Source organism: Prinia subflava, chromosome 16, assembly GCF_021018805.1.
Source record: "Prinia subflava isolate CZ2003 ecotype Zambia chromosome 16, Cam_Psub_1.2, whole genome shotgun sequence".
In the NCBI taxonomy this organism is placed as follows: domain Eukaryota; kingdom Metazoa; phylum Chordata; class Aves; order Passeriformes; family Cisticolidae; genus Prinia; species Prinia subflava.
In genome coordinates, this window is record NC_086262.1 from 10,292,787 (window position 1) to 10,316,660 (window position 23,874).

Genomic DNA, 23,874 nt, shown 5'->3' on the forward strand with positions numbered 1-23,874 from the left:
TGCAAAGCTCAGATGAGGGAAGGAGCATTTTGATTCCCCTGGGCGCAAGGCCAATAAAAGCTTTTGAACAATGCTGCACAGGACTGGAAAAAATTGGTTACTAAACTTGCACTTCCCTTTGCAGGCTGCTTGGCTCAGGCAGAGTGATTCTGCTGTGAGTTCGTGCCATTTGCTGTTTCCCTTCCTGGCCCTGCCCCAGTTCACCTCGCCAGCCCGCAGAAACGCGCCCGGAGCCTCCGAGTTTGCTGGCTGAGGAGCAGCAGGGAGCATCCCTGTGTCCACACCTCCCGTGCAGCAGGTTTCCTGGGGGTTTTACAGCCCCAGGTGTCTGCAGCCCAGAGGGGCTGAGCAGGAGGAGAGCACACAAGAGGATGTGCAGCCCAGCCTGCAGCACCACCACACCCAGGTCCAGCCTCAGCCCACCCAAACACAGGCATCCAACGAGAGCCCTGAAGTCACAAACCATAAAATCCCCAAGCTCTCCTGCAGCCTCTCACAAGTGACCATTTACATTTAGGAACATGGTTTAGTGGTGGGCCTGGCAGTGCTGGGTTAGTGGTTGGACTCAATGATCTCAAATGTCTTTTCCAACCTTAATGATTCTGTGTTTTAATCTCCCCACAGTGACAATTTGGAGATGAGCTGAAGGACTGGAGGCACGTGCCTGTCCCCAGAAACCTGCAGCAGGTCACACAAGAAGCTCAGAGCAGAGAATGGGGCTGGAGCTCACCAAGTTCCATAAACACTGGTCACACAAGGTGTGCTGAACGTTTCAAACACAAAAACAATATCAACCAATGCCTTTCCCCCCTTTTTTATTAAAAACACTGAAGATACTAGAAAAACATTTCCTTCCTTCCTTTTGGTTCTGGGTTTCCTTTTGTTGTTCTATCCAACATGCAACAGAAGCCAATATTCCTCCCCAGGGTAATGAAATTATCTTTTTTTTTTTTTTTGAGGTTTTACAGCAGGTATTAAATATTTTACACAACAGTAGATGGGAGTTTCCTAGTTTTCCAGAGAGAGAAAGTAGTTGGTTCTGAGCCCCAGGGCTTTTAGTGTGATATGGATCTGAGAGTCATAACTTCTGCAAAGAACAACCAAGTGAAGGTCATTTTCATGTGTTTTTAGGATTCCCATTATTTTAATCTTCCTTTCCACATGATCTCTGTTGGAAAATGGCCCCTAAGGAGCATATAATGATAACAGTTCCTGGTGTAACATCTAGAAACAATCCAGCATTCTTACATTCACTCGTGCTATACAATTTACTGTACCTTTTCTTCAGAGGAGACTGTGAGCTTGTCACTTGATATTAAACTGCAAACCTGGTCCAGACTAAGGCTAAGGAATTCTTCTCCTAGCATCACCTCAGGGAAGTGCTGCTCTGTTCAACAAATGAAAAGGACAGAAAATTATAATTAAATCCATGTTTTCAGTCAGTGGAAGGAGCACAGCACTCAGAGAACAGCTCTTGGCACAGCTCTGAACCCCAGGCAGAGCCACAGCAGCTGAGAGTGGAACACAGACAGAAACCAGCCTCAGACAGGATAAAGAAACCTGATGTTATTTCAAGCAGCACCAGCCCCATGAAATACTTTCCTAAATGATACTAAACTTTCTGAAAAGCCACTGAGAATATTCCAGTGGCAAATACAGTCAGAAGTGGCAATTGAGACAAGGGCCAACGTCCAAAGCAGTAAATAACCTGACCACCTCAAACTATCTTTCCAGTAGTTTTCCCCTTTCCACTTAAGCCTGCAATTAATAGTAGAAATTAATAGCACAAACTTCTGTTTCTCCCTTTTTTGCCTCCAGATGCCTCCATACTGTAACTCTGTTGAAAACAAAAAGCACATCACTGAATATAACCCCAAACTGGAAGAATTATGACTGAACATCATCAAATCTGTCAACCTTTAAATCTAGCCAAAAGGCACATGAAATAATCACTTCCTAAAAAATAATTTCTAGGTCAAATATCTCATTAGCCAGTTGCAGCAATTTTAGTTTTGCAAGAATTTCTTACATATACTGCCAATTTAATCTCACCTGTCATTTCCTAAGTCCCATTTATCTTTGGCTGAATTACAGAAACATGAATCTCAGACACTTTATCTGAAGCAGCTTCTTTCAAGTTCTAATTCAGTAGCTTTGAGAAGCTCAGACTCCTGTATCCAAAGAGCTCTCTCTGCAGCAAGGTCTGCCTCAAGTTTTCACATCTGCAGTGCTTTGCCTGACAAAAAGCAGCACCACAGGGACATGAGCTGCCATAACTTCCAGAGAGGAGATTTTTGGAGCCCCTGAACAGCCCCTCACCAAAGCTGTGGCTGCAGGACTCCCCAGTCACAGACCCTCCTTGCTCTACTAAGGACCAAAACCACACAGCTAAGCCAAAAGCTCTGATTAAAAATAGCAGCATGTGGATAAAGTTTAATACTCTGTTATGCTTGAAATATTTATATGATCTAATGAACTCTTTTGGCCTTAAATACTTAAGAGGCAGGAAACACTCCCCACACAATAAGCTGGATGCACTCTGAGTTCTGGGCAAAATCTCATATTCATTCATTCTGGACTTGCATCTGGCAGCAGAAAGGTATTTGATCCCTTATTATTAGTTGGAAGCAAGGAAGAATATTTACTGATTTTAATAAAGGAACTGGTGCCTGCATCAAGAAGGCTCCTTCACCTACTAAAGTTATCCATTGGCCAGAACTCAGCATTTCTCAAGTAACTGAGCTCATGCATGCATGGACTCTTGAGCTTGGGGACTTCTGTCTTGGTTTAAGGCTGTTACATAAACAACATAGTGAAAGGAATTTTAATGGCATTTTTATTAATGGAGTTCCATTAACATTACATGGGCTGCTGTACTAACTGGGACTTATGAAGGCCAATAAAACAACAAAGCAAACCTTCTAATTGCCAAACAACCAAATAAATATATAGTGAATGCACTGCTTGTTGGGTTAAAGATTAAACAGGGCCTGGAAACAAGGATAATGAGATATTACAAGTAAGCTTGTATACAATTAACCATTCCTTCCAGGGTACCTTTTTCTCCAGGGGATAATACAGCCAGAGCAGTTGAAAAGGTTTTAGTTTTATTTGCAGGAGAATAGGGGAGGACTCAGTGGATACATTTTTATTCTACTGAGCCTACTTATGGTCCAATTAAGGACAAAACTGTAAAAAGGCAAAAGTTGCAGGACAGAGCAGGTGCTCTGGGAGACAGCAGGTGTACGTGTATTATCAGAAAACAGAAAAACCAACTGGGAGAAAACTATCAGCTTCTCCCAAGCACAGGTCAAGGGCAACTCTGCCAGAGGAGACTGGAAAGTGCTGGGGAATTCAGAGCTTGGGGCTGAGAAAGCTTTACACTTACAATGTACAGGAGAAATGCTGAAAGCCATTGCCTGCACCTACTTACTGCAACCAAACACATCCACTCCCAAGGAAACATGAGCCTACCCTCCCTTGGGGTAAGGGGCCATTGCTGCACACATCAGAGCCTCAGACTGCATGGCAATTCTAGCTGAGTGTTCCAACTCCCACCACAGGATTTCATTTTGCCCAGTGCCATTTACTCCCACAACAGAAATGCCCAGCAGTGCCCACTGCTCTCCCAGGGCAGGGCCCACGGGGAGGACACCAGCACACCAACACCACAATGATGAACAGGCACACTGAGAGCTGCCAGGATCACACTCAGGAACTCTTTTGTGGGCTGACATCCAAAGGATCAGGCTTTTTACCCCCTAAGATGCTCCGCTGCGACCAAACCCCATTCCACAACTTGCAGCATCACAGAAAGAAGAAGCCTAGAACCCCACAAAGAATTCCCTTCCTGTTCTAACACCAGAAGTCTGAGGAGACCGTGCAGGACGTGCTGAAGCTGTGAGCTGCTGTACTGGAGGCAGGGCCAGCCCCAGCTCCCCTCTCTCACCTGCGTAGGCGTTGGCCTGCTGCAGCAGCTCGCTGCAGGCGTGCACGTCGGCGAAGGCGCGGATGCCAAGGCAGTTGGTGGGATGCAGCTGGGACTGCAGGAAGTCACAGCAGTTTTTCCTAACATCCATCAGTTGCAATAAACTAGCAGCTGGCAACAAAACCTGCAAAGGCACGAGAGGGGAATGAGTGAAAGCGAGCGACAAGGAGTGATTCACAGCTTGCACGAATTGGAGGCCATTCCCTTTCAGACAGGGACACATCCCTGTGGGGTTAGGACAAGAAAGTTCCACATGCAGAAGGTCCCTGTTCATGTCTGAGATGTGAAAATGGCTGTCCTACACTGGGCTATAAGTGGAACTCTTCTCACAGCTTCTCCCCACAAGACCTCAAGGCAAAGTGAGGACAAGGTAGAAGCAATCACAGATGCTCCTGAATTTCTGGCTTTACTGCAGGTAGGTCCTGCACACAGATTTTTTTTTTTTCCCCAAAGGGCTTTATATTATTTATAAGCATTGCCATCAGACTCAAAGCCTATAGCAGTCCAGCAGTCCTCAAAACTCTGGACTTTGCTACTTCCAACAAAACCTTACTGGCTTGTGAGGAGGGTGCCCAAACAGTCATGTAAGAGAGGGGGTTCCTAGAAGCTCAAGCAGGTTTTGGTGACAGCTCTTGGGAAAGACAGGTCCAACTATTCAAATCAGCAGCTCTCATTTACACTTACTCAAAATGCTGGGGACACTTGTGGATCATGGCTGCATCTGAAAATGAGGTACGGCTTTGTACCTCCAAAACTAAGCACAGGAAAAGGAGACAGAAATGGATGATGAATGTGACATCTGGAATAAAACACCTTTGAGGCCAGTCAGAAGGACAGGAACTAGAAAACAAAGTCCATTGGGACATTACAGCCCGTGACATCAGTTACTTCCTTTCTGATGTCCAACAGCAACTGCAGACGTGTCTTACTCCAGCTCCTTTCTAGCTCTGGCTGCCTCACACATGTCCTTCCAACTGGGCATCTGTGCTCACCATCTGAGCACACATTTCCGGAAAATTATTGCCAACTCAAAAAATAAGCAGCTGTTAAACAAAACAAATAGGTTAACAGCATTCACCTCCCTGGATCCCGATGGCAGCAAAGGGAGAAAGATGTTCCCTCCTGGTCCCCGCCACCACAGTCCCATTCCACACCAGGGCAGGACACTCACAACCTGCTCCAGGTCTTTCTGAGCAATTTTTGTGTTTCACTCCAGCCCAGCTGCACTGCCTGCTGCCAAGCAGCCACCCCAACAGGCAGCAATAAAAAGAGAAGTCAATTAACCCAGGAGCCTGTTTTAGCCCAAGCCTCTTGATGCCAGGAGCAATTAGTTTGGGGCTTTGATTAAGTCAAGATAGCAATGCTCTAGGATTTTGAAACGTAGCTGTGAACCACCTTCTTTCTAGCTGAAGCATTTCTGAACACCTGAGCTACATAAGGGCTTTGGGTAGCCAAATCAGACTCTGTGCAAACCATCTCTGGCTACAGAGCAGCCAGAGCCCCCTCTGTGCACCCCACCCATCCAGGATGCATTCCTGCCAGTCCAGGTGGGCTGCCTGCCTCTGGAGTCTGGGATGTCACCTCCAGACCAAGAGGAACTCACTACCATCACCACATGCACCAGCCCCTGGACAAACCAGAGCTGCTGTTACAGCCTGTGCTGGCTTGAGAGGTAGTGCAGAAGGAGCCTTACACCAGTTCAGCCTTCAGGAAAGGGGAATTATCACACAACACTTCTCAGAAATAGGATATAAAAAGCCTATCAAGAGATGAGGGGATTTTCTTTCTTATTTCCCAGCTGAACGTCTCAACACTCATCTTGTTTTTACCCGGGAAGGTGAAAAGCAAGCAAAGGATTTCCGTGAGAACAAAGTCTGTTTCCTTTAGAAATAACAAGAGGAAATGCCCTGCCTAAACATGCAGCAGGACCAAACTGCAACCCCATTAATATCCAGGCAAGTTACTCACATGGCTCTGGATTTAGCTCTTAATATTTGAACTCCAATAGCTGTGAATGATTTAGTGTGAGCTGCCTTCTCTACCAGACCTGCCTCTAGATCAAAACCCACTCATTTTTTGAAACTATGTCAAAATCATCTGCTATTACTACTGAGACTGACTGCTTTGCTTAATTTATGTCCAGAACCTCATCTATGGTGTGTCTGTCTAGAGATACATATATACATATAACATCCAGTTCACCAGCTGTGCTCTGCAAACTCCACACAAATTTCAAGTTTTACACAACATTGCCTGTGCAATTACTTCCACAGACCTTTGATGTCTCTAAACTAGAAACATCTTTCAGCCAAAAGTGCTCTGTATATATAAGGTTCATTCATTAATGCTGGACTGCAGAGGCTGGGGTTAATTCCCTACTGTGACAGAGCCTTACAGGTAGCCTTGACCAAAAGTTAACTCACATCATTCCTGCTCTGCAAAACTGGGAAAAGAGCATTTCCCCTAGGCAGGGGATGTATTAAATCTCATAAGCAGCTTTGACAATTTGGTCAAAATGGAAGCCAAATGAAAGTACTGGCTGTGGGCCTCAGCTGCACATCCAGGGCCACAGCTGGGACTGCACATCTGCCCAAACAGGGAGACAGCTCCCAGACACCTGCCCAGGGGAACCTGTGACCAGAGAAACAGGTGGATTTTGTGTTTGCAAGGCAGGTAAAATAGAGTTTTAAACAAGCTGCTCCACAGGAGACAGAACTACATTAGTGTAATGTGGCTTTTGAGTGCAAGGGTGGCAGTTAGGCTTTATTACAGCCCAGCTGCTCCCAGGCAGCACATGGGCTGAACAACTGTACTTCCACTGAAATGCTCCACCTGAGGTGAAATAGCCCAGACAGAGGAAGGTGTGACAGCATCACGGAGTCAAAAACCTTGTCAGGAGCAGCAGATGGACAGAACATGTAGAGATGAGAGGGAAAATGGGGGAACAACTGGCAACTTCCCTCCTGAGCTACCTTCTCCAACTTCAGACGCACCATCCCTTGGTTAAAGAGTGAAATAAAAAAGTGTAGACATGCATCAGGCACAACACAGTGCTCTAGTGCCACATCCACAAGTTCTTCCTCAGCTTTCTACTAGGCCAAGCCAATTTAAAATATTTCCTATAGGTTTAAGGAAGGGTCCCCAACCCAGAGGAGTCAGCCCTGCAATGGACCAGGGACCCCTGCACCACAGGGAGATGCACAGCAAGGAGTTTTGGCTCCAGGGAGGAACACAGCCCTAATTTATTGCTGAAAGGTGCTCTGCCTCACCCTGGGCTTGCACCTACTATAGCTGCAGCTTTTGGACTGAACAGAGGGAAGAGAGATGGACTGACCCATTTATAAACCCTTTATCATCAAAACCACACTTGCCAGAGAACTCTCTCTCCTTGCTGTGAACTCCTAAGTGTGCAGGAAAAGCTGAGGGGCAGAAGCACTTCTGAAACAGAAATATTGCAGCTCTTAGCAAAGCTTTTTTCCTCTTTCCCTGAGACATTTTTTATGACAATTACTATGCCTGCAGAGCTGACAAGTTCAATATCTACTTCTTCCAGACAGCTGATTTCAGATTTTGTTCTCTGCATGAGCCACATCTCAAGCTGTGGCAGTACACAAGGACACCTCACACATGGTCCATGGCACACCATTCCTAACAACTTAATTGTGAAATCAGGTTAATCAGCACCTTTTCCAGGGAATCATTACAACCTGAATGATAATGACTTTCTTAATTGGGAGGGCACTTCTCAGGCTGCCTGCCAGTAATGAAGTGTCATAGGTAAGGCTGGTTGGGACACACCAAGGAGGGACTGTATTCCCTGTCTAGAGCCAGAGGTCCAGGTGTTGTCCTTGGACTGCCTAGGACAGGGAGGGTCCTGCTCCCAAATCCCTTCATTCAGCTCTGCCCATGCAGAGCTTCTCCATCACTGAGCTGGCAGGTTTGACATGAAAGTTGGAAAGCAGGCAGCAAGGCAACTGCTTCAGCTACAAAATCAAGACCTAATTGCAAAATTCAGGTAATTGATATGTTAAAAGCACCAGCTACCCCACACATGTGGGGAGCAGCAGGCCCTGTCCTCTGATGTGTGTTTATGATTTCCATTGAGATAAACCAAGAACCTGAGCATCTGTGAAGTTCCTCGAGACACTCACTTTAGTTTTCCTTCCTTTTACAGAAACTGCATGACACAACTTCCTTCTAAATAAATGTATCAAGCTCCACCTTCAAATGAATGAGGTCTTTATATCATGCATATCAAAATTTACAACTAACCTTAATGTGGGATGCAACAGAGTAGGAACAACAGAAGGCAGCAGGTGTAGAAATCCCAGGATTGATTTTCCTGAAACTACAACACGACTGCAATAAAGACAGAAATTCTGTCTCTGCTCCATGCCTTCTAAACAAGTGGGAGGCTTAATCCCAAATACATATTCACAGATAAAACTTCTCTATGATCCATCATCCCTGAGCCCTGCTTCTGCTGCACTTACACTGCCTTGAAATCCCACTCTAAGAATGAAATTCCAGTAGATAAAGCAAGATTGCATTTGTTGAGGTAATTCTCACCCATGCACCCCAGCAGGGTTACAAGACAGTATTCCCTCCACATGGGCTCAGGAAATCCCCTGATTTCCTGAGAAATAAGCTAAAAATCCCCTTTGCCTTCACATTTGGAACATAATCTTGAGAAGGAATTGGATGAACACCCCCAGGAGCTCACTACATAGATGATGACTGGAACTGACCATACAGGCTTGGGCCCTTGTACACATACCTTTCCTTACATAAAAAACAAAACAAAAGACACTGTGTCATTTCATTGCACAATCAGCTACAGAAATATGTGCTTAGAAAAAGAGTCTCACGTCCTGAGCACATACCAGGCCTATAAAAGCAAAAAAGAAAAAAAAAACCAAACCCACGGGTCTTTTAGAAAAGAAACAACAAAAGAAGTTGTTAAAAGGTTTTTTGTTGTGAGGGCCTAGGCACTGGTCAGCATTCAAACACACTTAGGAACATTCATTCTGTACTTCATGGTACCTTTGCTGTTTATCTTTTTTCTCATTTCTATCCTGCTCCCCTCTTATTTTTCTCACTGACAAGACAGTATCTTTTCATTTAGTCACAAGTTTTGATACCTTGGCTGCATCTGCTCAGTTGATGTCATTGAGCAGCTTTTTTTCTTCTCATAATTTCTACATTGACACTACCTGGCACCTGTACCCAGAAATTGCTTCTTCCAGCTACTGAGAAATTCTGAAGGATTCCTTTTAAAAAGCACCATTGAATTAGGACATGTGACAAGGAAATAGGAGAGCCCAGGGGATACCTGCTGGGAAAAGAGAAAGTCTCACTGTTCCCCAGCAGGGCTGCAAAGAAACATTGCTGAAACAGCACAGACAGGCACTGCTGAGGTCTCCTTGCAGACAGATGGGTGGATGGATGACCCAAAGCTGTGCAGCAGGAGGATGTGGTTATGCAAGGGACCAAACTCACTCAGTTCTAACACTGACGCTGCTAATTCAGACAAGAGACTACAAGGAGGTTAATTTTTGTTGATTTTAGCCTTCACTTCATGTGAAACTTTCCAACAAATCACAGAATATTCGCTTCTGTAACCTTTTCTTCCTGTGGCTGGAGGTGAATATTAACCTGTTTGTGGCATTTTGTTCAGAGCAAAACACCCAGAGACAGGATGGAAATTTCTCTTTCTATTGGTTTCATAGCACAATTATATTGAATTCCATAAAACATTTTCAGCATGAACACTTTAAACATGTTATAAAATTTAAACTAGTCAGTTAATCTTGCAATAGATCAGCTTCATTTCTTAGCTCCTATGAATTAATTTACCTCTAGCCTGAAGAGTTAATCACGGAGTGGATATTGAAATAAGTGCTGCAATAAAAGGACCTGCTTTACTAGATTGAGAAAAAACACTTAGTATTCAAAACTTACATTTTTTTATCTCACTGTCTGAGAGATGAAAGCCAGAATGTTCTACTTTAGCTCCCTGTAATCCCTGAGCCACAGAAGGCAGGCTTTGGTTATGTTTTACTAAAAATGATGGCTGTCTAGTTGTTCAGAAAAGGCAACACCTGGACTTTTCACAGACCTTCTGGGCAGGTCGGAGCTGCCTCTCCATCCTGCTCCAGCTCCCACAGCACTGCTCACACCCAGCTGGAGCTGGAGCACCAAACCCTCCCCTGGGAATGCAGCAGGGTCACTGCCCAAGCCCCATCCCAGGCAGGCTCAGCAGATGGGACCCCCCGTGCCAAGTGGGAGCTTCTGGAGCCCCCAAGGCCCAGCAGGAAGGAAAGCACTCCTCTCACAAAGCACGTGGATACAGCCTCCATATTCCCCACAGAAACAGCGACCAGCCTGAGCCCTGTTGGTGTAAATGTCCTTTCTCCTCCAGGAATGGAGATCCCAGAGGTGCAAGGAGTCCCCACTGCGCGAGGCTGTGCCAGCTCCTGGTGGCCCTGGCGTGGGTCACACAGCCAGCTCCTGGTGGCCCTGGCGTGGGTCACACAGCCAGCTCCTGGTGGCCCTGGCGTGGGTCACACAGCCAGCTCCTGGCGTGGGTCACACAGCAGGCAGCCAGGCCAAGCTGCCACGGCTGGGGTTGAGTTCAGCTCCATAAGGGCATGCTGAAGGTCTCAGTGGTGCTTCTCAGCCTCACTGCAGGGCAGCCAGGCTCCACACTGCCAGCACTGTGACCACTGCCAGGCTGAGAGACACCAAACAGCCACCCTTGTAAAACCAGAGGGCAGAAGGGGCAAGAAAAGGCCCCCACAGATTTAGGTCATGAAGGATGGCAAAGGGTTGGGTGCAAAGTGAGCCTAGCTCAGGGGTTTGTCCAAGCTCCTGTGGGAAGAGCAACAGGTCAGCAAGAACCTGCACTCTGCCTGAGGGATCAGAGCAGAAGAGCTCACAGCAAGAACCTCATTTCAGGCAGAACCAGTCTAATTTTGCCATGTTAATTAGGTCAACAAAACTCTCTCCAGCATCACTCATATAGACGTGCTCCCCTGGCAATGTCCAAGTCAAACTGAGGAAGACAACAGGCTCAAACTGCCCCTTGCAAACAAGAACAGAGATCAACTGAAAAGCATGTCCACACACAAGCTCTCAGCATCCCTCCCAGCCATCAGTGGCTAAGTGCAGAGCCTTTTTCTTACCATAAAGACAAGCAGAGTCAAAGAAAGAGCTTTCCAGCTGCCACAGCCATGTGACACTGCAAAACACTCTTTTCCTGAGTACCCTGCTTTATTTGAAGGCTGCCTTTTAATTACTCTTTCCACTTCTGAACAAATATTTACCTCTCAGAAAATCAAGACAGAGCACACACACAAAAAAGGAAGAATGTCCTCATTTGAACAATTTATTCCACTCAAAGCTCTGTGAAACAACTCAAACTACCCAGAAGAATTTAAAAACTAACAGCCACATTCCTCTGCCATGGCCTTAAAACATTTAACTCACTGCTTGTTTGAGTCTATTCTGACCTTCGACAGACTGACCCACAAGTCAGCACAGCTTCTTGGAAGGCAAATGCCTGCTCCTGTTATAAGAGCTCCACACAAAAGCTAAATGCAACATGACTTAAGCGTGGGGAAAGCACTAAAGTGCCTCAAGACTAAACAGAGGCTGGAAGCGGCTCTTTTCAAGCTCAGCCTTTTACTTTCTGCAGCCTGAGGAGATCCCTCACCCCTGAAGAAGCTGTGCCTTTGAGTTCCAAGCTTTTCCCTTGGTTCTCCAGAGGAGCTGCTGCACCAGACCCACCTGCACGTTCTCCTCCGTGACCTCGATCTCAGCGGTGTAGATGTAATCAATCAGCTTCCTCAGGGTCTGCCCATCAACGTCTTTTATCTCAATCTTCTTGGCCTTGCTTTCAGACATGTCTCCTGAAATTCATTTCAAAAGGACAGTTATAGTTTGGTCTTCAGGGCTTTGCTCCCCACACATCCAGCACATTCTCCTGGTGTCTGACTGCAAGACTGCCTGGCACTGTCCCCCACCACTGAAGAACCACCAGTGAGATTGCCAGAAGCCTCCTGATGCCACCTAAAAACACCTCAACATTGAGGACACTGGTGTAAAACAACATAAACCAATAAATGCAATAAACTAAATTTCTTGATAGAAAAGAACCTGCCATGGTTCACCTGCATTCAAACAAATATAAGAGCTAAAAATAAACCTCCAATATGTCCCTCATGTCTCAGTACAGGGACAGACTCAAAGAGACTGTGGATGTGTCTTATAAAGTCCTTTGAGAAATACATTTATATATATATATATTAAAAATATATTTAATTTTTAATATATATACACATATGGATAGAATGAGTTTGTTGCAACAGCTGCACTAGGGTATTTTGTATTCCCTACACATTTATATACATTAAAAGTAATGCAGTGCTATTCTCTTTCTTTAGAAAGAAGCTGAAACCTGTTCAGGAAAACAAGCACACAGGCCAGCAGTTACACCCAGCATGCAGCAAGCTTCTCTCCTAAATTACCCTTCTGTAACCCATCCATCACTTGCACCTTGTACAAAGCATCCACACAGAAAGATGCAGTTCTTATCTCCCACCTTCCCAACCTCACACCTTTGGATCCAAGCTGTACCCCTTCTCCAAATCCATAACTCAAAGGCACGTGGAACTAGAGCAGTAATTTCCTCCCTGAATATACAAGTAAAGCCCCACAAGCTGTGTAAGAGGCTATTCAAGACCCAGAGCTTTATGCACACCTCCACACCCAGGAGCACATCAGAGGAACAAAAACATGCAGTGGGGAGGAGAAAGGACTCCCCACAGCCCTTCCAGCATCCCCACACACGGTGACCTCACCCAGGATTTAATCACCAGGATCTCCACAGAAAAGAAAGAACAAACTCCCCAGCAGAAAGAAAATGATAGGTGGAAAAACAAAGCTAAACAAAGGAGAGCATGAAGAAATGTCAATTCTTAAACCTGGGCATGAATAATCACCACTCTCAGAAATCTGGTGACTCAGTACTGCTGTGGGATTAAGTGGAAAAATATTTCCTGCAGCCTATAGAAGTAATTACAGCCTACATCTCCGTGCAGCATTCCACAAGACGTGGCCAGGCACAGTGAGTGCACAGCACGCAGGCAGATGTAAAGAGGGCCCAAGCTTGAGCAAAACCTGGATCCTGCTAATTGAACTTTGCTGACTTTCCTCACATGAATAAGGAGGCAAATAATAGGAGGGAGGTGGGACTATGAGTGTTAGAACAGTCAACAACGTCCCAAGAACTGAAATAATATTTGCCCCAAATTCAATTTTTAAAATGGAATAATAAAGTGTTATTCGGAGAAGCCCATGAATACAAATGTACCAGTACAAAGGGATAAATGACCTACATTTGGGAGGCCTTCAAAGCAGGTAGGACTTTTTAATTGACAAAATGTCATCTTCACACACTTCTTCACCCCAAAAATCCCAAACATCTCCAAAGATGAAAGGTGATGAGATGACCAGCCCCCATCAGCCCTGTGGTGCTGGAGGTGTCTGTAAGAAGCACCCACCAAACCCCCCTGCATGGGGAGGGCAGATACCTGCAGGACCCTTGGTGTAGGGAGGGGCTCAGCCACACCAGAGATTGATTAAGAAATAGCTTGGAGGGACCAATCTGATAACATCGTCTGTCATGGCACCCATGTGACACAAGAAACAAAAATAAAAGCTGTGTGGGCTCCTCTGCCCACCAGCGAGCTGCCAGCCCTGCATTCCAGCAGCCTGCACTTCCTCTGCTCCGTGTGTACCTGCTGTGCCCAGACAGGACCTGGCTCGGTGTCACCAAGCCCCCCACTTGTCACAGGGTGGACACGTCTCTGTGCTGGGAATGGGGAAGAACCTGGGGACACCACAAGGGAGCCAAGGCAGGGGTAGGTGCACATCAGCAGCAGCCAAGAGGATGCACAGAGCCTGTCCCTGCACATATCCTCTCCCTGCACAGAGCCTGGCCCTGCACTGGTGCAGCCAGGTAGACACAAGGGAGCAGCTATGAGGGAGCAAAGGCAGGCAAAACAGGCAGGGTGGCTCTGAGCTGACCCTCTCTAGGGGACAGCCTGTGCAGACACCAGCCCCTCATGGAGGCATTCCTTTCCTGCACCACACTCAACACCCAGCAGTGCCTTTTCCCCTCCCCTCTGCTCATCAGGGCAAGAAGAGAGCAGAGCTCTGTTTTGTCACAAGATAAACTACACTCAAAACTACAGCATCCCACGGTGCTGTATTTACCCAGCACAGCAGCCTGCCCTGCCTCCTACACATTGAATTTCCCAGTGCACAGCCACAGCTTTGGCTGTTTCCTAGGTCACAGATGTGCTGAGGGAGAATATGAGTGCATTGGATTACAAAACCACAGCCTCTCACACACAGGGTGAGAGCTTTGAAGTAGCACATAAGACCTACAAGGGAGGTTTCTGCTTCCTCCTTCAGCACTTCCAAAATTCCTAAGGTATCTGACAGGAGCAGTCCTAGCAGTGTCACTGAAGTATTTGTTACCCTTTCTGAAATGATTGTGTTTTCTTCTAAATGGACAGAAATTACTGTCCCAAATCATCCCCACAGAATAGTGCCAACAAGGACCAGCATCCAAAATTCTCTAGAAAGCCAGCATGGAAAGGGACACTCAGGAAGTGCTGGGTCCCATCTCTCCTTCAGCTGTGGAAGATACAAATGGAAAATGTGCCTACCCATTTTCAGACTTTCCATGAATACTTCAAAGAGGAATGGCTAATCAGAGGACACAGGATGGCTCAGGAAAGACCCCAAGGCCTTCACAAGGTCATTCAATTAGCAAAGTTTCATGTCTCCAAAGTCAGCCCCTGACAGGGACAGAGCCTGCAGAGCCAGCAGTGGTCTCAGCATGGTTCCCTCTGTTCACAGCTCCACACTGATCACTCACCACTCACTCCTGCCACTGCTGGGGGACTCCTCCAGTGGGAATTCACCAGCAGCTCCTGCAAATACCCCACAGAGCAGCTGAACCGGAGCCCTTGGCTTCATCACTGCTGTGCAGTGCAAAAAAACCAAGTTACAACAACCAGCTCGTGCTGAAGCTGTGATTTTAAACTGTGCCCGTGCAGGGGAACCCCCACGCAGCTGGAGGGAGATCACACGCTCTGTCCTCCCAAGAGAGAGATCCAGACCCTGGAATTTGGGGACAGCTAGACTAAAAGCAAAGGGACAGCTGGTCTTTGGCCAACCCTCTGCCCCAGGGGACTTGTCAGGGGGAGGGGACAGGCAGCTGCCGAGGCTGTCACCCAGCCCAGGGGAGCTCCGGAGCCAGCCACATGACGGGTTAGCTGATTACTGTTTAACTCAGAGTGAGGGATTACACGGCCCACAGAATTCCTGCATGGAAACATGAGCAGCCCTGCACCATCACCTTCCCACTCAGATGACCTCTAAGGATCAGAGGGTTTTTCCAAGAGTTTTTCTTTACTAAACTCTTCATCAGCATCACAAGTGGTGCCCGAGGTGCCCTCACACACAGCTGCTTCTGAGCAGGGTTTGCTCCTCTGCCTCACCACCACAGCCAGTACCAACTTCAGGTGCAGCACCAGTGCCCCAGAAACACAAAGCTCTCCACCTTAGCTCACCACACTGATAAAGACACCACAGGCAATGTCACATCTCATCCCATGTTTTACACCTGAGGTTTTCTCCCCACCTCCATTACAGAAGGGAAAAAACCTTCACTAACGTCAAGCTCTTTCCTGAGAAATACTGCATTCTGCTTCCAGCAAAATGAATTAAACTGGGTCTAATCTCAAGGTTTTTAAGGAAGAAACAAGGCCCAGACCACAAGCAAATGAACATGAAACAGGGAAAAAAACCCTGAACCTCATTTATGTTGGAGCTCAGGGACAGTAACAACCATTCCCTGGGTGTGTACAATCATTGTCTTTGTATTTGTCAGTTCCTATCCTGGAAATGAGGACAAAAAAAAAAAAAAAAAAGGAAGGGAGCTAAGGAGTTTCTGACCACATTAATTTTACTAGAATGACTTAAATAAGCTCACTCCCCTCCTTCAGGATTGACACAGCTTTCTTTGGGTTTCTTTTTGCTGCCCTTTGAGGGCACCTGCTCCAGCAATCAGATGATTAGAGCAGGAATTTTGTCCTCTTCTTCCTTTTCTTCCTTTCTGTCATTACCAAAACACACTGGACTGCAGCAACTCACCCTAAAAATCTGGGCTGCTAAAACACACTGGGATCAAGAGAACAACGGAGTTATTTCAGGCAGCAGAAAAAAGTGCCATGGGAGATTAAACATCTGCGACTGCCAAATCAGTATCGGCAGGACTGAGCCTTGAAACTACAACTCCTGTGCCAGCAACTTCTTTGATGTGCACCACAAACATTTAGGGCACTGAACACGTGTTTGATGATAATGTTTTCATGATCCAAGGTCTTGTTAGAAGAAAAAAATCCTAATCCATAAAGCAGTGAGGCAAACCCCACAGTAACCTCACAGTGCCCCACATGCTATCTACTCACCCCACAGCCATACAACCACCCCAGAGGATGAGGATGAGCAGCATCACCCATCAAGTACAGCAAACTGCAGACCCATCTGTACCCTCCTGTGCCAAGGAAACCCTCTCCTGCCTGTGCTGCAGCTCCTGGCAGAGACACAGCCTGAGGGCTGCAGTGGCCTGTTCAGCCCGAGCAATGTGTGGTGTCAAAAGCAGTACCTGTAAACATGGCACAAAAATAAGGGCTGCAGGCTGCCAGCACCACCCGGTGAGCTTCCATCTCCACGGTCTCGGCCACAATCACCACATCACACAGGAGCCGCTTGCTGGGAAAACACCAGGAGAGACAAAGATCAGTCAGAATTCCCAGTCAGGCAAAAAGCTACATCACTGCTGCCTGAAAAAGTGGAAGACACACCATTAACAGACACAGCACCTGAGCTTCTGTCAAATCCCAGGGGAAGGTCCTCTAATCCCTCAGTTCCTAACACTGTTTGCCTACAAAGCAAAGCCTGAATCCTCCTGAGGCTGCAGCCCTGCCTGTGGTTCTGCTTTCCCCAGGGAAAAAAAACCTGGAAACCAAACAAGACATACATGCTGCCCAAAGAACAAAGGGTAAGCAGCTCCTTCACTTCTCAAACAAGCAGGGCCTGGAAAAGGTGCAGAAAAGCTTATTAAAGATTTGGGCACTATTTGGGGCCAGGCTCTAGTAGATCTATAAGACAAGAAATAGCCAGGCAAGGGAACACCAGCACCACTTTTGTCTTTCCACAGGGAAAAGGTGGAGTGGAAAATAAGTGATTTTTGTACTTCCTTCCATGCTTGTCACTAAAGAAAGTGGCCACAAAAATAATTCCTGGCACTGGTAAGTGCAGAGGCTGCCTCAACCATCTGCCAGAGAGGAGGTATCAATCACTGGAGTTTATCCATGGGCTTGAGGACTTCATTTACCTCATGAATTAGTCTGGGATTAAGAGTCACTGGGATAAAGAACAGGGTTCCAGACAGAAACCAAAAAAAAACCCCAACCCTTCTAAGCTCCCCCACTGACTCATTGTAGAGCTTTGGAAAAGTCACTTCATTAACGAGTGACCTTTTCTACTCGCCCCACGTATTTCCTTTGAGGATTCATTAGTTAATGTTTGCACAGAGCTTCGCAGATGCCGACAGCAAGAAGTGCTCAGCCTCCCAATAAGTTGGTTTAAGATGCTTAAGCATACAAATGCAAACTAAGGGTGTTCTTTTCAAATGTCAAGCCCAAAAAAGGATCAATGTCTGTAAATCTAGATGTTGCCTTCTCTTTGGAAATACTTATCTCCACACTGGACGTAGTCTTTAGGAAACTGCATTATCAAATAAACATACACAGAGCTTCTAATGGAGCAGCTACATCTTCTCCACATACTGAAATATGTGAAAAAACAGCTCTGAAATGGAGGGTTATAGTTGGAAAACAGGAAGAAAGTAGGAACTGGCAGTCTGTACTCTACATTCATTCCAGTTTGGAAGGGGGAAGGGCAAGGAGGGGAACTCTTTAAGAGCCTCTTAATGGAAGCTTCCTCATTTCTTTTAGCTTATGTAAAAGGTGCTCTGTTCAAGTCCTCTTTGGGCTACAGTAATCTAAAGTACCACTCATAAAATTGATTTCATCTACATTTGCAAACTAAAAGCCTAAGTGGCACTTAGGGACAGGGTTTAGTGGTGGCCTCGGCAGTGCTGGGTTAAGGGTTGGACTCAATGATCTTAGAGGTCTTTTCCAACCTAAACAATTCCATGATTTTATATAGTATATAGGTTAAAGGCTTAGCATGATTTTTCTAGACCCTCTGAATGAAATTTCTGGATGCCTGTAAAGGGAGAAACTATTATTCAAGGCATCTATTAACACTGATTGCTGACAGCTTAACAGATCCCAAGCTCAGTGCACATTGAAGAGATGTGAAAACCGTATATTCCACACCAGCAACAGGAGCCAACAAAAAAAGAGTACCCAGAAGATGAAAACACCATACAGGTGCTTAATGGCAGCTTTCATTCTTCTATACTTTATCTGTTCAGTATTGCCCAAGCTACCTAACCACAGGCACAAAGAAACATTGTCTGTCTCCAGTTATTCCCACTATGCTTCAATTAACAAAGGAATAATAGTAGCACAATAGATTTCTGAGTATAGCTGCACAATCCTTTAGTTTCAGATCCTTTGCTTTCAGTACAAAGAAAGGACCAGAAGGATGCCAGTTAAAAGTAGAAAAAAAAAATTTACAACATACCCTGCTTCATATAATAGTTACAATATTTCCATTTTGTTCCTATGCAACAGAGAATCACTGTCAGGTCTGTGGAAGGAAATATTTCCAATCCTTCTCCACACTAGAAAAGGTGTGTATTAAGAACATCCATGGAGAGTAAGTAACTATTACAGCATCTTTTGATTACTTGGAGTGTGCAGAAGAGCAAAGGCTGTTACCTGCTTTCATCACATCTCCTCAGCAGTCAGGAGGCACATACATTCAGGTGTGCAACACATACTTCCTATAAGAACTCTTTTTAAAACTAGAAGGGTGAGTAAGTCTAATGAACTAGACAGAGAAATGCTCACTGAACTTCTGTGTGGTTTGTGGGTAACAGCCACCAAGAAACAACTCAGTATGAACCACTGCCACCACACTGCTGATGTGATGACAGCACTTTTCAAGGCTGTGTTCACAGGTATTTTTTCAGCCTCTGTTCTCACTGTACCCACACAGCTGTGTAAAGACCAAGGTGTTCTTTTTTAACTAGTGTCAGGATTTTTCAATTTGCAAGAGGAGAGCTGACATTCTTCCTGAGTACTTGCCTTTTTTTTTTTTTTTTGCCCCTTACTTTGGAGTGCTAAGCCCAGACTGAGTGATGCTGCTACTTAAAGAGACTAAGAACAGTACATTAATAATCTTTGGTCTGTAATTATGTGTAGGTGTCTTAATGTCTGTAATGTTCTATTATTGGGTTTCAGACCCTTATCTCAGTAAAGAACACAGTTTACAGCTGAATTTGCTGTAAGTAATGGAAAAGACTAAATGAATTATCATCTATAAAGGAAGGCTATGGCTCAGATAATGATTTTGGGAAGACAGAGGTCTGAGACTGAGGAGAGCAGCCCACCACAGAAGGACTGTATTTTACCTTCCTATTTGTTGATTAATCCTCTACATGCAACCATTAGCTGTAATAAAAATGGCACAGACTATTTCTTACATCTCTCAAACACAATTCTGCTAAACCAAAGAGAGTGCCCAGTAAGTCAAAAGTGTACCTTCGTAATTCATTCATGACCTTGAAAGCCCTTCTCATGTGAGAGGGGTTGACTGTCACTGTACGCTGGTCCTTTTCATCTTCAGCTGCCTCAGAGGAACGGGAACTCTGCTTAATGCTAAAAACAGGGACAAAAAAAGGAGTAGAAAGTTTGATTCAATGGTACTTAAAAGAACAAGCATCCTAAAACTGCAGTACAGGGTATTAGGCGCAGAGTTACTCACAAGTCAGTCAGTTTGGGTTCCCCCAATGAAGCACATCAAAAAATGCAGCTACTTCTGCATGGATGTTGAAAGCCAACTCAGCACATATTTCAGCCAGCAGGGAAGAAAAGAAAAAAGTGCCAAATACCTGAGGACAAAGCCCAGTCTTACAGGCTTCAGGCCAGAAAAGCAGTATAAGTTGAAATCCAAGCCAGAACATAATTGTCTCACTGAATAGAAATAGACTTCAGCACTGGGAAGGACAACAGTACCATGGATTTTTAACATTCATACAGAGAAAAAGAAGTTTAGCCTTCAATGTCCATCTGAAAAAGGCAACCACACTTGTATCTTCTCTAGAAGTAAGTAGAGAAGGGCTATTAAAACTCCCTGCACAGCTTTCAAACCTTTACTGAAGCCACTATCCATTTCAGAAATAGGTCTGTTTATTGCCACTGAAACATATGGAATGAATTATTAAACCTTCCTAGCAGAACCACCAGCTCCATAGGTAATGTCAAACCAGAGGCAGCCAGCTGTGTGCTGTGTTTAACCAGGCCAACAGGTGCCTAAGGCACATCCGTGTCCTCATTGCTTTGTTGGAGCGTTGGCTCTTTGCACACAATTGACAGCAGGTCAATATCTCTGTCCCCTGGTCTGAAAGCCTGTGAAAGAGCTCGGAGTAAAGGCTCCCACCTGTGAAAAGAGCAGCACTTTGAGGCAGGTCCCTGTTCTGCTCACCCCTCAAACCCCTGACAGGCAAAGGCAAACCAGACAAGCCAAGGAAGGCTGTGCATGTCAAAAGCCAAATCCAAGAGAATGGCAGAACTCAGGAGGCAACTCCATCACCCCATGTGCCTGACTGGAGACCTTGTCAGAGCTTTTCCTTCCAAAGGACAGTCTCCTTCTCCTTCACCTTTGTCCCCTCCTCCCTACCACCTTTCTTAGTTGGGCTGGTATGATAAAAAAGGCTGAACTGGGTTAAACCAGCAGTCAGGACAACCCAGCATCCTGGCTCTGGTGACCAGAAGGTGATGTCTGAAGAAGAGCAGGGAAGTGTGGAAGGATCCTGTCCAGAACACCCCATCAGCTTCTGTCAAGGTGTGCATGCAGGCACATATATATCTATACACATGCACTTACACACATTAACTCACCCTTTGAAAAACACATCACTCACTGTTTACAGCCCCTTGACAATGTGAAGCCCTGGCTAACATTATCTCCTCCCCATTGCCTGCTCCTGACCAGGGGCTGTCACCATCACCACACAAATCTCTCTGCCCCCTCAGCAGGCTTTGGTGGGCTGCACTCTCCTTCCTCGAGAAGCAAGAGGCTGAGCAGCAGCCAAGCTGCACACAGCTCAAATCCACGCCTGCATACTGAGCAGCCTCCAGCTTTGTGCCTGAGACAAAGATTCATGCCAAAAAACAGCCAAGTCCAATTCTTTCACTTTGCTGAATGAGTGAAATATTTTCAGTCATAAGTGAAGCCACAAGGCTGAGCACAGCATTACCCAGCACACATCCCAGTGAGGGACACAACTTCCCAGGCTCCATTACAGTTGTCATCCAATTATCTTAGCACAGCTGGATTAAAAGCAGAAAAATCAGAAAGGAGAATACCTCGTGTTAAATGTTAGGTATTCAAGGCAATGACACAAACAGCTTTTCTATCCCTAAAGAAAGCTGAACTCATTTTGTGCCACACGTAGGGCCAGAGGTGTTCATGGACATCTGTGCTGGCACTCAGCTCTTCCCCAGCTCTCCACACTCCCGTGAGGAAGCTCCTTCCCCCAGGGACACAGCCAAATCCAGCTAAGCCTCGGGGCTGTGTCTATCAAAAGCTCTCACTGAAACTTTAGGCCAAGTGAAGTTTGATCACAGCTTTCAACACCCCAGCACAAACCCTTGATTTTCAAACAGCTAAACCTGCCCATGTGGCATGATTGAGCCAAGAGGGGAGAAAAGGGCTCTGGAAGTGCAAGTGACTTCATGGAGCTTTCAGGCTCCAAAGCTGGAACACGTACAGGAAGCACGCAAAGTAAACAAAAAAGAAAAAAAACTTTTAAAAAGAAAGTGAAACCAAAAGGGAGCATCATGGAGAGCCACTCCCATTGCTCCTGCGGCAGGACAGCTGGATCACCACAGGACACTGCCCTGGGCAGCCTCACGGACCCAAAATCAAGCCATGCACACAGAAGTCATGGGGCTCTTTAATAAGATCAAGCACACTGCTGAGATTTATTTATTAGCTCTCCAGTGCCAGAGACCAAAGATGTTCAAACTTTTCTGCTGGGAAAAGATACAGTTCAAAGAACACAGCAAGTCTCACTGAACACCAAAGTAAATGTCAGGTCAACAAGCCTTCATAAAGCCTCAGTTCCATCAACGTTTGTCTGTGTATTTTAAAAGAAAAAAAACTTGCTTCAGGATTTTGGAAAAAGATCAGTCAGCTCTTCCTAAAAAGCAGGAAAGATATTTTTTTAAAAAAGATCCTAGGAGACATCCTCAGCTTAATTAAAAGGAGTAGATTTCAGAATTTGCCAAAGGCTTACCATGAGAAAATACTGCAGATTGTCTAGTTAAAAACTTGTTTCAGAAAAGATCAAGATATGCTATTTAAAGTTTTTTCCAAGTGACTCATATCAAAAAAAACAGATTTGAAGAATTAATGGCTAAGAGTCTTTAACTCATCTCTAAGACTGATTCAGCTACCATAGAATTGTGTTCCAGTAACGGAGACAGGATGATTTTATCTGGGAGAGATATTTTACACCTCCATGCACATACACTCAGAGATCACTGACACATTTCAAACATAAAAATGCAAAGAACCTGAATGCTCCAAGCAAATGCACCCTGCCAGAAAGCAAAGGCTGCCTCTGAGAAGACCAAACCATTACATTTCCCAGCCTTTTCTGAGATTTGTCCCCCCACAAGGCTGAGAATTACTACATTTCTTACACTGTTGTTATTTTAATAGATTAAAACAAAGTAGGAATAGGATCCTTTGATCAAAGATACCAGCAAAACCAACTGGACATGCTAGAGCCCCTGCACCCCACAACCACAGGGACATTTTCCCCCACGTTTGCCAGGCTGATGTCCTACTACAGCAGCAGGACTCGTGAGCCAGCTGCCAGGAGCAATTTGTTCTATTCCTAGGCCATCCGAGGCCGTGCACTGAGTGAATGGACAAATGATTTAATTTCCCTGGGCCAGATGAACATCCTCTTTACAGACACAGCAGGATGCTCCTAAAATGAGCAGAGAGGCTCTTAGCTTCAGACAGTGCCAACCCCACTGCCCCTCCTGCACGGCCTTTCAATGGTGTCCCCAAGTAGAACAAATGAACCCAAACTTGAGGGTCCCCAATTAAGCCAGTGAAGTTAATCACCACCCTGTTGACACCTCTCCAGGACCCCCTAGCAGAGCTGGGCTCAGGTTGCAGGGTTCACAGCCCAGCTCCTGCCCAAGCATGGCCACAGCCCAGCTGACAGAAAGGTATTTTAAAAACCCATAACCCACCGTTCTGCTGCCCGCATGTATCAACTATAAAGTTGGGTTGCCTTAGTTACCAGCAGTAATTACAGATGTCTTTGTAGATTGTGTGAAAGAATAAAAGCCTTCCTTAGAGATAAACTGTCCCCTGGCAAGATTATTGCCGTGCAGAGAGCTGGTAAACCCCAGGAACAAAAATCCCAGCTCTGCCAAATCCAATTCTAACTCCGGCTTTGTAGGAGCCAGGAGTTCACCCTGAAGGAAGGGCAGATCTCAAATGCAGTCTCCTTCAGAGCACAGGAAGGTGAGTTTCTGCTCATGTTTCTGGAGAACAGCCTCCAGGCTCAGCTCCTCACCCAACACGAA

The 23,874-nt window shown here is 45.7% G+C and overlaps 1 protein-coding gene across 2 annotated transcripts in view; it reads right to left on the reverse strand.

The window, feature by feature from the left end:
• KLHL3 (kelch like family member 3) overlaps window positions 1–23,874 on the reverse strand; it is a 43,394-nt gene that overhangs the window by 15,817 nt on the left and 3,703 nt on the right. For both annotated transcript variants that reach the window (XR_010082431.1, XM_063413276.1), the window contains exons 2-6: window positions 19,804–19,920; window positions 16,731–16,837; window positions 11,777–11,898; window positions 3,950–4,112; window positions 1,278–1,387 (exon numbers count right to left, since the gene is read on the reverse strand). Coding sequence is in view for 1 of the 2 variants with exons in the window: in XM_063413276.1 (XP_063269346.1) it covers window positions 1,278–1,387; window positions 3,950–4,112; window positions 11,777–11,898; window positions 16,731–16,837; window positions 19,804–19,920 (619 nt within the window). In the remaining variant the exon portion in view is untranslated. The remainder of the gene's footprint in view (window positions 1–1,277; window positions 1,388–3,949; window positions 4,113–11,776; window positions 11,899–16,730; window positions 16,838–19,803; window positions 19,921–23,874) is intronic.